A 13,002-nucleotide genomic window follows, 5' to 3' on the forward strand; every position below is an offset into this window, starting at 1 on the left:
AAAATTAAAGAGCCAATTAATACTGGAGTATAAAAATAACAGCAAGAAGCAAATAAGCAATTTCCTTTAGAATCCATTTGGTCAAATAAATGTCATACTCTCTATATGCCTTCTAACGTATACTATGTCCGGAGTGCTTACATTTGAACCATCTGCAATTATTCTGAATGAACAGGTTATCTTTAAGCACTTCTAAAAATGAAAAACTGCCTGATAAGTAATGCATACCAACCTGAGCAGCCAGTCAAATTACACATCAATCCCATACCAGATTGTGTCAGAGCACGAATTCTACCACCGCATGTTGGACCACGGAGAAGTATGTATCACTTCATTTTCTAAATCGCTGGTGTGCAAGTGAAACAGAGCTCTAAAACATCATCAAATTAGTGGAAGTCCCAACAACGAAAGGTTCCATCAACAACCGAGTCAAGAAGTAAAACATAACCCCCAAAAAGATGGAAATCGGCAGCGCAGGCAGAGCATGACGACACACAGCCAACAGGATAAGAGTGCACCCAAGTCCCGAAACAATCGCAAGGTAACAGGCATAAACAGTCATTAGATCATACATTGCAGCTCTACCCACAAGAACACTATAAAACACAAAGTCCCCAAGCCCAAGTTTTATGCCCTTAGTAGTCATTCCAAAGGTCTCTGAACCACACTCCTCTCTACCTTCTCTATCATTCCCCGAACCCAACATTTCCACAAGCGGGGACCTCTCCTCATCAACAACAATCTCAGATTGCTCATGTCCATATTGCCTGTTTCTATCTACCGAAACATCCACCGAATAGTCCGAAGATTCACTACTCGATGATCGTCTTTCCCTCACATCATTCACTAAACGATACGTCTCCCCTTCTCTTCCCATCCCACCTTCCCCAATTCGAATAACAGTGTGTTCCGAATCCTCTACCCTCTCATTCTCACTAGATACCACCTGAAGCTCAACCGAACCCGACTCTGAAACCCCACCAACCAAAAGACCTAAACTAGAACCACCCCGGTTCCCATTTCTCGAAACCGTGGGCCTAGCTTCGTACACTAAAGCCGGGAGCTCATCCTCGCGGCTTGAAGCCAATTCGACCAAGATCTTGAGCGGCCCACCGGGGGCCAAAACTGCCACCAAATCATACAGCGCGAGCGCAACCAACAGAACCCAAGTGGTCCACTCGGGCAAATTGGTAAACCAGGCCGCCACGATGATCCCCAAAACAACCATGTAACCCTGCCTCAGCAGAATGGGCACGGCGTTTGAGAACACGGATATGACGCCCACGGACGAGAAGTTGAAGAGGAGTAGGAAACAAGTTGGGGAGTCAATGGGTACGGAGAAGTGCTGGATGAGGGAGAGGAAGATGGAGCCGCCCATGGCGGCGAGGACGAAGAAGGCGGAGAAGCGCATGTAGTTTTTGAGGAAGTTGGTGAAGTTGTAGTAGTAGAGGAGAACGAGGAGGAAGGTGACGGCGGAGATGAGGAGAACGAAGACGAGGGCGTTGAGGAGGGCGCCCTGGAGCTTGTGGGAGGGGGTGTCGTCGGGGGTTTCGAGGTAGACGAGGTTGGCGGCGGAGCGGATGGGGGTGGTGGGGGAGGAGAGAGAGGAGGGAGAAGAGAGGGAGGAGACGAGGAGGACGACGAGGAGCATGCAGATGGAGACGGGGGAGAGGATGGTGGTGATTTCTTGGCCGATTGAGTCGAGGATGCTGGTGGTGGTGGCGGTGGTTCTGGACATGGTTTTGGTTGGGGGATTTTGTCGAATGGGTGGTGGGAAATTGGATTGGATTGGATCGGATGGAGATTCGGTGGTTTGGTTTTGTTTGTAGTGGCGGCTAGGGATCGAAGGTGGGAACGGAGGAGAGCATTGCTGGAGGATATGGATTTTACTAGTAGTATAATGTTTTCCCCATTTGAGAGAGATGAAGTGAGGAGAGAGAGAGAGAGAGAGAGAGAGAGAATGTGGAAAGTGGAAAGTGGAACGGGTCCAAATATTAGGTGTAATCTTTATTCTTTTTTCCTTCAATTACTCCAATATTATTGGTAATACATTAAGGCTTGTGACTCTGCAGAACTCTAATCCTACAACTTCACAAACATATATTTTGACACAATTGCGTACTTCTGAAATTGCAAAGTGCTAAGTATGGATCGAACAACTCCGAACACGGTACAAAGCTGTTCAACCATATAGCTTTGAATATTACTCATTTAAATTGTAAGGTGCTAACTACGGATCGAACTATTACGGACGTCGTATAGAACTATTTAATGTATATAGCTTTGAGCTTTGAACATTACTCCGAGCTTAAATTGCAAGGTGCTAACTGTGGATCAAACTACTACAGACGTAGTACAAAACTGTTGGATGCATATAGCTTTGAAAATTGCTCCGAGCTTATATTGTAAGCTATGGATCAAATCAAACAGAAATGATTCGTGCACAGCAGTCATTTTTTTCCGCCTCGGGTCGTACAAAGATGATCGGAGCCGCTCATTTTGTTCAAAATATATCGTTTAAGGTCTCTGTAAAAAATGAGCTTCGTTCGATATCGTTTGAGGTGTTAACAAAACACCCAAAATCACTTCAGAATCAGAATTTAAATTCTGAAGTGATTTTGGGTGTTTTGTTAACACCTCAAACGATATCGAACGAAGCTCATTTTTTACAGAGACCTTAAACGATATATTTTGAACAAAATGAGCGGCTCCGATCATCTTTGTACGACCTGAGGCGGGAGAAAACGGCTGTTGTGCACAGCTGCTGTGCACAGCAGTCTGTGCACATAGCACAGCTCCAAATCAAATGACTCCGGACACTGTTGTATCTAATTGTATTGGTAGGATTGCTCATGACTGTGGGAACTTAGATCGCCATTGCAATTTCAACCTCCTACCATAACTATATAAATTACTACCAAGCTTCGTATTCTTGTAGCTTGTGCGAGATCAATCATGTATTCAGCTCTACCGGACGAGCTTTGGAGACGGATACTGGAAATTGGGATCCAAAACCCTAGTGATAACATCAAGAAATCTTGCCTAAACTACAAAGATCTCTGCTGCCTCTCCATCTCTTGCAGACGCCTCAACAGATTGTCAAACGAGGAATCCCTCTGGTCCTCCTTGCTCTCTTCCGATTTCCCCCAATTTCACAACCACCCAACACCACCACCACCACCATCACTTCACTTTTCTTCATCTTCTAGCAACAACCCACCATCTCCCAATTCCTCTTCCAAATCGCTCTACAAAATCAGGTACACAACCTCCCTCTCCCTCTCCCTCTCTCTCCCTCTCTCTCTCTCTCTAATATATACTGTGATCCGCGAAACGAGAAAAGTTCAAGCTTTGTTTGATATATTCAAAGAACTAACTAGCGGCAAAAAAGTTGATTTTTTTCAAGGAATGTTCGAACTTTCTTTGATGAATTAAAAGAACTACCTCCTCGATGTCGGCTCTTCGCCATTTGGGCTGTAGTACGTTCTAAGGGTTGGGTTGTTCGCCCATCAAAGTGGTACGTGACCTGGGTTCAGAACGTCGTGAGACAATTTTAGGGCAATATCGAATTTATAGTATAAATTCGATATTTGCTAGGATTTATACACGTATAGTGGCAAAATAATTGAATTTTTTCTGACAAAAATGCATTGGTTGTAAGTTATTGTTTTGCGGGAAGCGCAGTCTTTTTTGTGACGGAGGTAGTATTTTATTTATTGCTGCACAAGCTATGAATTTTGTGTTTGTCTATGAAGCTAGTTGGATTTTCATTTTGTTTCTGTTTCTGGGTGACTGAAATGGTGTATAGTGATTCACCATCATCATGTACACAAACCGTCACCAAATTAAGCCCATCAACCGAAACCCTCGACGAAAATTGGTCTCTTTCCATCTCTCTACCCCCACATAATAATGGAGGAGCTTGTCTATGGAGTAATTTTTTGATAAGTCGAGTGTTCGGGCCAGCTTACTATACCTCAATTGATTCCTACGGACCAATCGCTCCATATACTAACAGGAATCCTAATTAAGGTTGGGAAGAACTGGGTATGGATTGGTCCTCAAGAGTTGATGGTACTTAAGAGGTTTCGAATTTGAGCTAGGAGGGAGCAAACTACGAAATCCAGGCATTGACTGTCAATTCGTTGGGGTTTAGGAGCTTTTATATATGACGCCTATCTGGTTGTTGAGTGCAAGTGCGAATGGGACATGACTTGATCTTTAGAGAATAAATTTTAAGCATTTAGTAAATTTGTTTTTCTTTTAGTGGAGTAACGTGAAAACAAAAATGAACCCAACAAAGATAAATGGAACTCCAAGATTGCAAAATCTTCTTTCTTGTTTTCTGTGCTTCTTTTTTTCTTTTTGGTCCAACAGTTCTTTTGTAGATGATTGGTTAAGACCTCATCTGCAACTGTAGTCCGAAGATTTATAATTGCCCTTTTTTTTCTTGGTTTGCTAGTGTTTTCTACCTTTTCCTTATGTTTCTCGGTTTAACCAATTTGATTGTGCAAAAGTGGCTTAATATTTTTGAAAAATGGAAATAGGTTTGAGAGAGACAGAGCGCGTAAGCTTGCAGCTCATCGGCGGGCTGTTCTTAGAATTGAGAGTCAAATTGCTGAGCATTCAAGAAAGTTGCAAGAGATACAGCTTCGGGCAGCAGAGGAGACTGAAAAAATGAAGACAGCAGTTGCAGAACTATCAAACTTATGCAAAGCCAGGTAATATTGACCTTGGAATTGTCTGTTATGCTTATTTTGTTGATTAATTTTGTATGTACGTACAATCATTCGTCTACTGGTTAGGTACTCATTGAATATGCAAAAAGAATATGCAGAAATATCACCAGAGTTGCGGATCCAAATATATATATATATATATATATATATATATATATATATATATATATATATATCGACTAGAGTTGAGAGAATAGGAAACCTTGTGATAATACTAACAAGATATTTTGATGCTCTGATTGTGGATTTTAGATACTAGGAAACCTTGTGAATTCAGTAGTTTTGGACTTTTCCTTCTTTAGTAGTATCCGTAGAGACTAGAGATTCTATTGTGAAAATTTTAAGAGTTTGTGTTTCACATAGAAGATTTTACCACAAGCTCGGGGGAATATGGGTTTTCTGCATTCACTTTTGTTAAAGCATCCACCTCAAAACCAATTGGCAAATGAGTGGAGAGGCTGCCCAGGCTCATAATACTAGTTTGGAGGTCATAATTAACCAATGTGGGACATACATAAAAATACCTCTTCCTTTAGCCCCGATCAACTATAACGAATGTCACACTGTCTCCAAATCTTTTGTGCAAGGGGCCTAATGGATGCCAATTGTCTACCCATAAGATTGTAGGTTTCCATGGCCTATCTTATATTGAATCCAAGGCTGCCCCAGATGTCTAATGTTGATGACTTTCATGATGTTCCATGAAGCATCAGTAGGAGTGTCCATCTTCCACGGGCAATATTGCCCTTTAGTTTTATAGGAATGTACCCATTTAGACCACAGGGTACCAGATGGAAGTGGCATTATATTCGTTAAGCATAAACCATTTCTCAAAAAAGTAGGTGAGAGCTTCTACAAAGTCTTGTCCCACGACTCCCAGCTATACCCATCGTTAAACTCAGAGGCAGCAATTGCATCAACACCCACTAACTTCTCTGCAATCACCTTAACTGGATTGCAGTCACCTGCATCGATGCACTACTTTTACTTCCAACCATAGCAGTAGCACTAACTGACCTCATTCTGCTCAAAGCCTTCACTTATCAGCCACCTTATTATGCCCGTGTACTAGAGGTACATTTAACCTCTTTTATCTTCCAAGACCCCAGTTTCAGCAATAATAATCTGATCATCAGATGTGTGGAGATTCTTAGTTGCATGAAACGAGAGTAGGTGCACGGGAGCGAGAGGATAAGGAGGAATTTAAGGTTGGGAGCTTGTCTAGAAGCGTGTGCACATATAGACTTTTATAATACGTAGAATAGATACTCTAATAATATGATTTTGTTTTTAGTCCTAGCATACTTGTCAAGTTGTAATTCGTGACAACTGCAAATATTGTTTAGTGAGTATAAGTTACTATCTATTTTACTAAGTACTTGAGAAAATTCAAGTTAATATTTTTCTATTACCTTATCGTGAATCCTTTTTCTCTTGTTTGGTATCTTTTCTATAGGAAGTTATATACTGAGGCGTTCTACTGTAGATGGGACTGCAGGAGTGAGGTTCTAAGATGGATTCACCACCCCGATAGGACGATCCTGCTACTAGGTGAAGAACAGAGATGCTAAACTCCCAGGGTCCAACCCTATAAGGATGCTAGCAATATTACAGTAGTGAGTTATCAAAGACTGCCAATGCAAAAGAAAACTCTGACTTTCTATAGATTGAATGTTGAACCCTCTAACGTTGGTTTGCTCTACACCCAATCAGCTAAGTCTACCTGTAGCAATTAAAGACTTCAACTTTTTTTGGTTTAAGGGAATCATTGAGCCCCCTAATGTTTCATACACTTATCATGATCTTGAGAATTTTTTACTTAACAAAAAAAAAAAAAATCTTGAGAAGTAGAATAGTTGGGACAAGGAATCAAGAGTTTTGTGGTTAGTAGTTTGTATAGTTGGGACAAGGGAGAATGTAATCCCTCTGTTGATCAATTTTTAGATTGGTTTGAGCTTTTTTTGTCAAATAGGGGTGGTGTATAGGGCCTTTTTGTGTTGGTGCCCTTTTTGTATACGAGCGGCATTCCCTTAATGCCATCTTTCTAATATAATTACTTGTCCAACAAAAAAAAAAATTTGATCTTGAGAATTAGTTTCTTACCTCTCCCCGGCCCTTCCCCTGGTTGCCAGTTACTACTACAATTGCCACCTTCCCAGGGATAACATACCTCTACCCCTCCCCCTTCCTTTTCCCTTGGTGGAGATTTCTCAGGGATCAAAGCTTGGTCCATGTCATCAACAATTCATCATCTCTTGATCACATCAATTACTGTATCAGAATATCCTCCTGATCATCCCCCTCAGGTAGCCGTTGTGAAATGGAAAATTGATTAGGCCCTCCCTTATAAAACGAGGTTGAAGCCAATAGAACACTTTGCCTGCCCGCTCCACTATTAGGACTGGCACCCCCTTATGACTCTCCCTAGTCCCTAGACTCCGGGGAAGTGCAAGGCAACATCCTGATCACTTTATCCTTATCCACACTCACCATCACCCTTATTTATTCCAGCATCAACATCCTCTTGCTCCATATTATGCTTACTCCATAGCCATCCTTAATCATCCAAACTTTATTCTTTGTTCTGAGTTCCCCCAGTACTAGTAGCAGCAGATTCAATCCCTTGACATGTTTTTTGTCCAAAGACCATACATTTAACACATTTCAAGGGTCTCCATGATACCAGACTTTTATTAAAGCGAGAACCTTTGGACCTAACCAAGTCAAAATTATGTGGAGAGCACTAGAGCAGACTTTTACAGGCCTCAATCATCTGATCGGCATACAACATACAGCATACAGGGGCCTCCTTATGGCACTTGCCACATAGCTCAACCTCTCTTCTGTCCATATCTGTAGATGGTATTATAGTGGTGAGCCCAAATGGGGATTTCTTACTGCTCCTTCTCCAAATTCTATTGATGAAGAAGGTATCTGAGTATATCCATCAGATGAAACTTCTGTTAGGCCAAAATTTGCCCAAATTTTCCTAGCAGTGTTCTTCACAGCCATAAAGGGTAATTTCCTATCAACTCATAGTAACCTTGTATGCGATCTTTCCACTTAGGGATACGTGTACTTTTCAATTTTGTCAGGATGACTCACAAGGAGTTCACCAAGTCTAAGAATGGGCTGGTCACCCAACGAAAACGGGGACGGTCAGCCAGCTAAGGCCCACTTTCACCTTTGTTCTTTCAATTTTGCCATCTGAGTCCCTTTTGCTCTTGTAGACCCATTTACATTCAACTGCCTCGTAGCTAAAGTGGGAAGGAAAAATTGAAGTTTCCTGGCTCCTGCAATGAATCACGGGATTATGGCCAGCAAATTTATCTTTTGAAGGGACGGTAGGCATGGAAGGAAGCTTTAACTTTTATCCATGGAGGGATTCACAGGCAAAGATCGGCTCGTATGCAGATGAAGACCTTTTCCTTGTAATTCTTGCGTAGCATTGACAGTTCGGCATTCATCCTGTAATATGCCTAGCACCAGGACCATCGGATTCATCTACCAACAGGTGATCATAATCGGCAAGTTGGATTTCTCCAGCATGTCGATAAGGTCAATTCTCTGTGGAGAAACTGACGAACTGAAACCAGAAACCGTACCACACTGAACTGATCCAGGCTGCGGATTAGCACCATCAAAAATAGGAAAATCAACATCGTAATTACCTGTAGACATCATGATGAACAGCTTTCAGAGTTTTGTTGCTTGTTGAGCAAACATACACAGTTCAGGAGCTATGATCCTGGGAAGTCAATGCCTAATCATATAGGACAAGATATGATACTCATTTAGAATGTCCATGTTGTGCTTGAGTTTGTTGTGTTATCTGAAGAGTTTTGCAACTCTTGCTCAAATGCAGTTCTGGTATCTGAATTGCAAATGCATTCTTAATCCAACAATATTGTCTGCCAGTTTGAACCTTATGTTTAATGATTGAGGTCATCTATTGTGGTGTAAATTGAAAATAAAATATATTGTGGGGATAGCTTATATGATTGAATCTCTGCCTAATCTTTCTCTGGAATGCTTGGGATTTTGTTAGAACAAGTTGGAGCTTTTGAGATCATACAATTGGTTTGATCCTGCCAGGCAAGCTTCAGTGGCCTTAAATGTGTGGCAGCCGGAGGTTATTCGGGGCAGGCATAAACAAATAGTTGAGCAATGTGCTATACCTGCTGACTCGAGAATCCATGCACTTGAGATGGAAGTTAGGCTTTGCAAGCAGCAGATTACGGGTCTTGATAAGGCTTATGTATGTGCAGTGTGAACTTTACTGAATCCATGCTATTGGGCTTCACTTGTTGAATTTAATTGTACATCATATGATGGTTTATGTAACATGCCAGAGAGATGAGAGTACAAGGCTTGATGCAACAAAGGAGCAGTTGGGATCCATAAAGTACCACCCTCTACGAGATTTCACCTCGACAAGTGGCAGGGTCGATGAATGTGGCATTAAGAGGAAAAAGTCGAGAAAAGACAATATTAAATGTAAGGGTTGGATTTCCTTCTTTGTTTCTGTACGATACATTACGTAAGTTGGGGAACAAGTCGATTAATATTGTCTCCCCTTGTGTGTGTTTGCTCTATTTTCCTTTAGCAAGCTAAACTATTTTTCTGTTTGTATTGCATAATTAAAATAAGTTCACTTGCAGGGGCTGCGACTCAAGTACAAGAGGCTAGAAAACAATGAACCTGGTGTATCATACGAATTTTGAGTCTAAAGTGAAGACAGAAATTGATGTAGCAAGGTCAGATGTTATTGATTCTGAATTAAGAAGTACAGTTGCTCGGGGATTTCTATTCACAGAAACACATACTCTAATCCTTCTCTTCTAGAGCTTTGACTCAAGGGCTTGGCAGCTTCTATGCAACTCGAATGGGAAGATCTTTTTCGGTCTTTGAGATGCGAAGATGACGGAATCTGTTGGACCTTCACTTGAGGGCTTCGCAGTTTGTTTCTCAAATCAGTCTTCACGATCTTCTTCAACTGGGTAGAAGAATGTGTTGAGTTTTGAGGCTTCAGGACAAACTGTTTGTGACTCCAATCTCCAGGTGTGGTAGGAGTTTGACGGAGCTTCATCATGAACGATTGCCCTGAAGCTGCCAACTTAGGCAGGAAATGCCTTCGGGGCTTTGGAGGCTTCAATCCTTGGAGGTTTCCCCCTGAAGCTGCCAACTTGGACAGGAAACACCTTCGGGGCTTTGGAGGCTTCAATCCTTGGAGCTTTCCCCGTTGGATGTATTCAAGTGTTGAAGGTGGACTTGTGTCAGCACGTTCTAAGAGCTTGTAGCTTTGATATCTTTTTTTTTTTTGGCTAAGCGAAAGGGTGGGTTGGATTGAACCAGCGCTGGCATAGAATGTTCGGACTTAAGCCATAGCCTCCCCCTACCGGGAAGAAAATATTGATCCATAATGATGTCACAGGCTCCTTCACCAGGCCCCCACCGAAATGCAAGTTAAATTTGGAGCCCTCTCTCCCAACCATCCGAGTTCCAATTATCGAACTCGAGACCGGTAGGAGAGGAGCCGCCTTATGTTCGCTGCTCCAACCGCTTGAACTACCACGTGGTTGTAGCTTTGATGTCTCTCGCGCTTGATGTGATGTCTTTGTACATGATTTGCTTGATGTAGGATTGTAGTCTGGAGGCGCCCCCTCTGCCAAATTTATATTGCGGAGAAACTATTCTTATGGTTTTTGAATATAGTTTTGTTTTATGGACCGTCTCTTTAGGTTCTTCTCGGGTCCACATCGATGAGCAGAACCGTCCATTCCCCCGATACGAAACGCTGTAGTTGGGTAGTTTAAAATTCAATTTCCAAACAACCAATGCATTGGAAGCCGAGCATGTATGTGTTTCTACCGTGAGGCCAATCCATGTGCTGACATTCTCTCAGGGATGGGTTTCAACGAATTAATTTCTTTCAGTAATTTTCCTATTTGTGTAGCTAATCATTTAAGGGGTTTTTTTTTTTTACATCATTTAAGTTACACTCTCAAGGAGTTTGCTACCGCTGCTGTTTATTTGCCTTTTTTCACGAAAAGAAAGACAAGACATGTCCACAGCGGAGAGATTATAGGTTCGTGGCTAGTGATATGGAAAAATTTATATGAATCTAATTAAATATAGGGATGTGATTTTAGCACTCTATTTTTAACCAATAACACTTCACTTTTAGCACTCTATATAGTGCCAGTGGTTAAAACTGGAGGGTCCAAATCAATTTACTTGAATATATAGCTAGTAGGATTTCTCTCCAATTTTTTGTTACAAACTTACAATAGAATTTTACACACAATACCCCTTTTATACTTGGTTACTTTTAAAGGTTTGAGTCTCCCTTGGCCTGCCCCGATGTGCACTGGTAGCTAAGCTCACGAGATAAAATATGGATCGTCACAATCGGTAAAGAAAACCAGAAAACAATGCCAAAAGCTGGTTTAGATCATGCCAATTGACGTGTGTTTAGTGGGTCGTGTATGGCCAACCCCGAGGCAATGCCAAGCTCGTCAAAAAACGATGATTTTACATTGGCTCCGATTTCGCCCGGGCAACGTATGCTATGTAAATAATGCGCTACATGATAACATGCGTATCCATCTAGTGTCGTTGGTTGCGGCGTGTGGCGGCAGTGATGTGTGGCTGCGCTGTTGGGGTTAGTTTTGGATTCTTGGGTTGGGCTTGGCCCTTTGGGCCTTGCCTTTAGGGTGTTATGGCTTTGCTTTAGGTATTGTGGGCTTGGCCCATTGGGTGTTTTGAGTTTTATCCCAACTGCTGTCGTTTTTTCATCCAACTTTTTGTTGAATTCTCATTTACTTCTCCTGCTCGATGTACCATTTATCAAGTTTCTTAATAAAATATTATTTTTGCCGATAAAAAAAAAAAAAAAACATACGTACCCATCAGTTTATATATGATCGTACCACTGAGACCGTTACATACCCGACGACCGGCCCGTTAGGGTTTTTGCATTACATATGGAACCGTATTAAATGAGGATCTGTACTCAGTGAGGCTCACCTTTATTTATAGAGAGGGGGTCAACCTACCTAAACGATATAGAGCCATATAATTGAGAGGTTCAGGGAGTAAGAGAAATAAAGACAAAGATTATGAAGTTTCCTCCAACCTTTAGGTGATGGCACGTGATCCCTAGTAGTGGGCCCAGACACACATGCATCAGAAAAAAAAAAAATTCAACTTTCTATCCCACTTTGGTTGCCCTATTGACTACATTTTAAATAAAAAGCTTGTAAAAAACAAAAGGCAGACGTTTAATTAGCAAGGTTTGTTTCGGATGTTTTGGCTCTTTTTTGTGGTGTACTTTTGGTTGGATTCTTGCTTTCTATGGGTTTTGATTCTCGGGTGGTGTTTTTTTTGTCGATGTGTCCGTGATCCGTTTAATCTTTGTAATCTCTTTATAGATTAATACAAAACTTTTTGCTTTGAAAAAAAAAACAAAACTTAAGAGTGTTTGAGCAAGTTTACGCGGGATGTGAACCAGTCTCACCGCCAACTAGCGAGGGGCCCAATTAAAGTCACGATATATAAAGTTCCGTATGAACTAACCACAAAAATTAGTAATCCCTCCGTCCCGAAATAATAAATGTCTGCTCCCCAAAACGAGAACTTAAAAATAATACGAATTTTTCAAGAAAAATGCTAACTTTTTTCAACACTTTATTAGATACTCCCTCCGTCCCTAAATAAGTGTCCGGCGCGCAAAATTAGGCCTTACAAAATATGCATGTTTTTCATTAAAAAATTTAATTTTTTTTCACAATCTAATAGAACTCATTGCTATTTATTGATTTGTGAAAAAATTTTGATTTTTTTAAAGAAACAAATGCATCTTTTTAAAGGCCTAGGTTTGCGCGTCGGACACTTATTTAGGGACAGAGGGAGTATTTATCATGAGTTCTTTAAATTTATGGAAAAAAAATTAAACTTTTTCTCGAAGAAAATGAATTATTTCGAAGTCTTCGTTTTACTGATTTGACATTTATTTTGGAACAGAGATGGTAGCACCTAGCTAGGAGGTTTCACAGGCCCAAGAGCTAAGAGGGAGCAAGTTGCCACAAGAGCTAGCGGGATCAATCTTACCGTCTGCTATGGCCCAATTTAAAGTCACGATAAAATCTCATATGCCTGACCACAAAAATTAATACTCCATCCGTTTTAAATTGAGAGTCTCTTTTGGGGATTCCAACTTTTTAAAAAGATATGCAATGATTACACCTACAATGCCTATTAT

At 41.2% G+C, this 13,002-nt stretch overlaps 2 protein-coding genes across 3 annotated transcripts; one reads left to right on the forward strand and one right to left on the reverse strand.

Annotated features, from left to right (window-relative positions):
- Positions 1-23: 23 nt before the first annotated feature.
- LOC131318453 (presenilin-like protein At1g08700) lies at positions 24-1,977 on the reverse strand. The gene has a single exon (XM_058348246.1). It carries the CDS (start codon positions 1,736-1,738, stop codon positions 371-373), a length of 1,368 nt encoding a protein of 455 aa, XP_058204229.1. The 5' UTR covers positions 1,739-1,977; the 3' UTR covers positions 24-370.
- An 839-nt stretch (positions 1,978-2,816) lies between these two features.
- On the forward strand, positions 2,817-10,483 carry LOC131319370 (F-box protein SKIP24). 2 transcript variants are annotated; one of them, XM_058349594.1, is made up of 5 exons: positions 2,817-3,260; positions 4,548-4,721; positions 8,835-8,997; positions 9,092-9,242; positions 9,401-10,483. In XM_058349594.1, the coding sequence occupies exons 1-5, from the start codon at positions 2,956-2,958 to the stop codon at positions 9,436-9,438; spliced, it is 831 nt and encodes a 276-aa protein (XP_058205577.1). In that variant the 5' UTR covers positions 2,817-2,955; the 3' UTR covers positions 9,439-10,483. The 2 variants fall into 2 exon arrangements, with proteins under 2 accessions (XP_058205577.1, XP_058205578.1); XM_058349595.1 differs by having other exon boundaries at positions 2,818-3,260; positions 9,092-9,236.
- The last annotated feature ends 2,519 nt before the right edge of the window (positions 10,484-13,002 follow it).

Source organism: Rhododendron vialii, chromosome 3a (genome assembly GCF_030253575.1).
Source record: "Rhododendron vialii isolate Sample 1 chromosome 3a, ASM3025357v1".
NCBI classification, from domain to species: domain Eukaryota; kingdom Viridiplantae; phylum Streptophyta; class Magnoliopsida; order Ericales; family Ericaceae; genus Rhododendron; species Rhododendron vialii.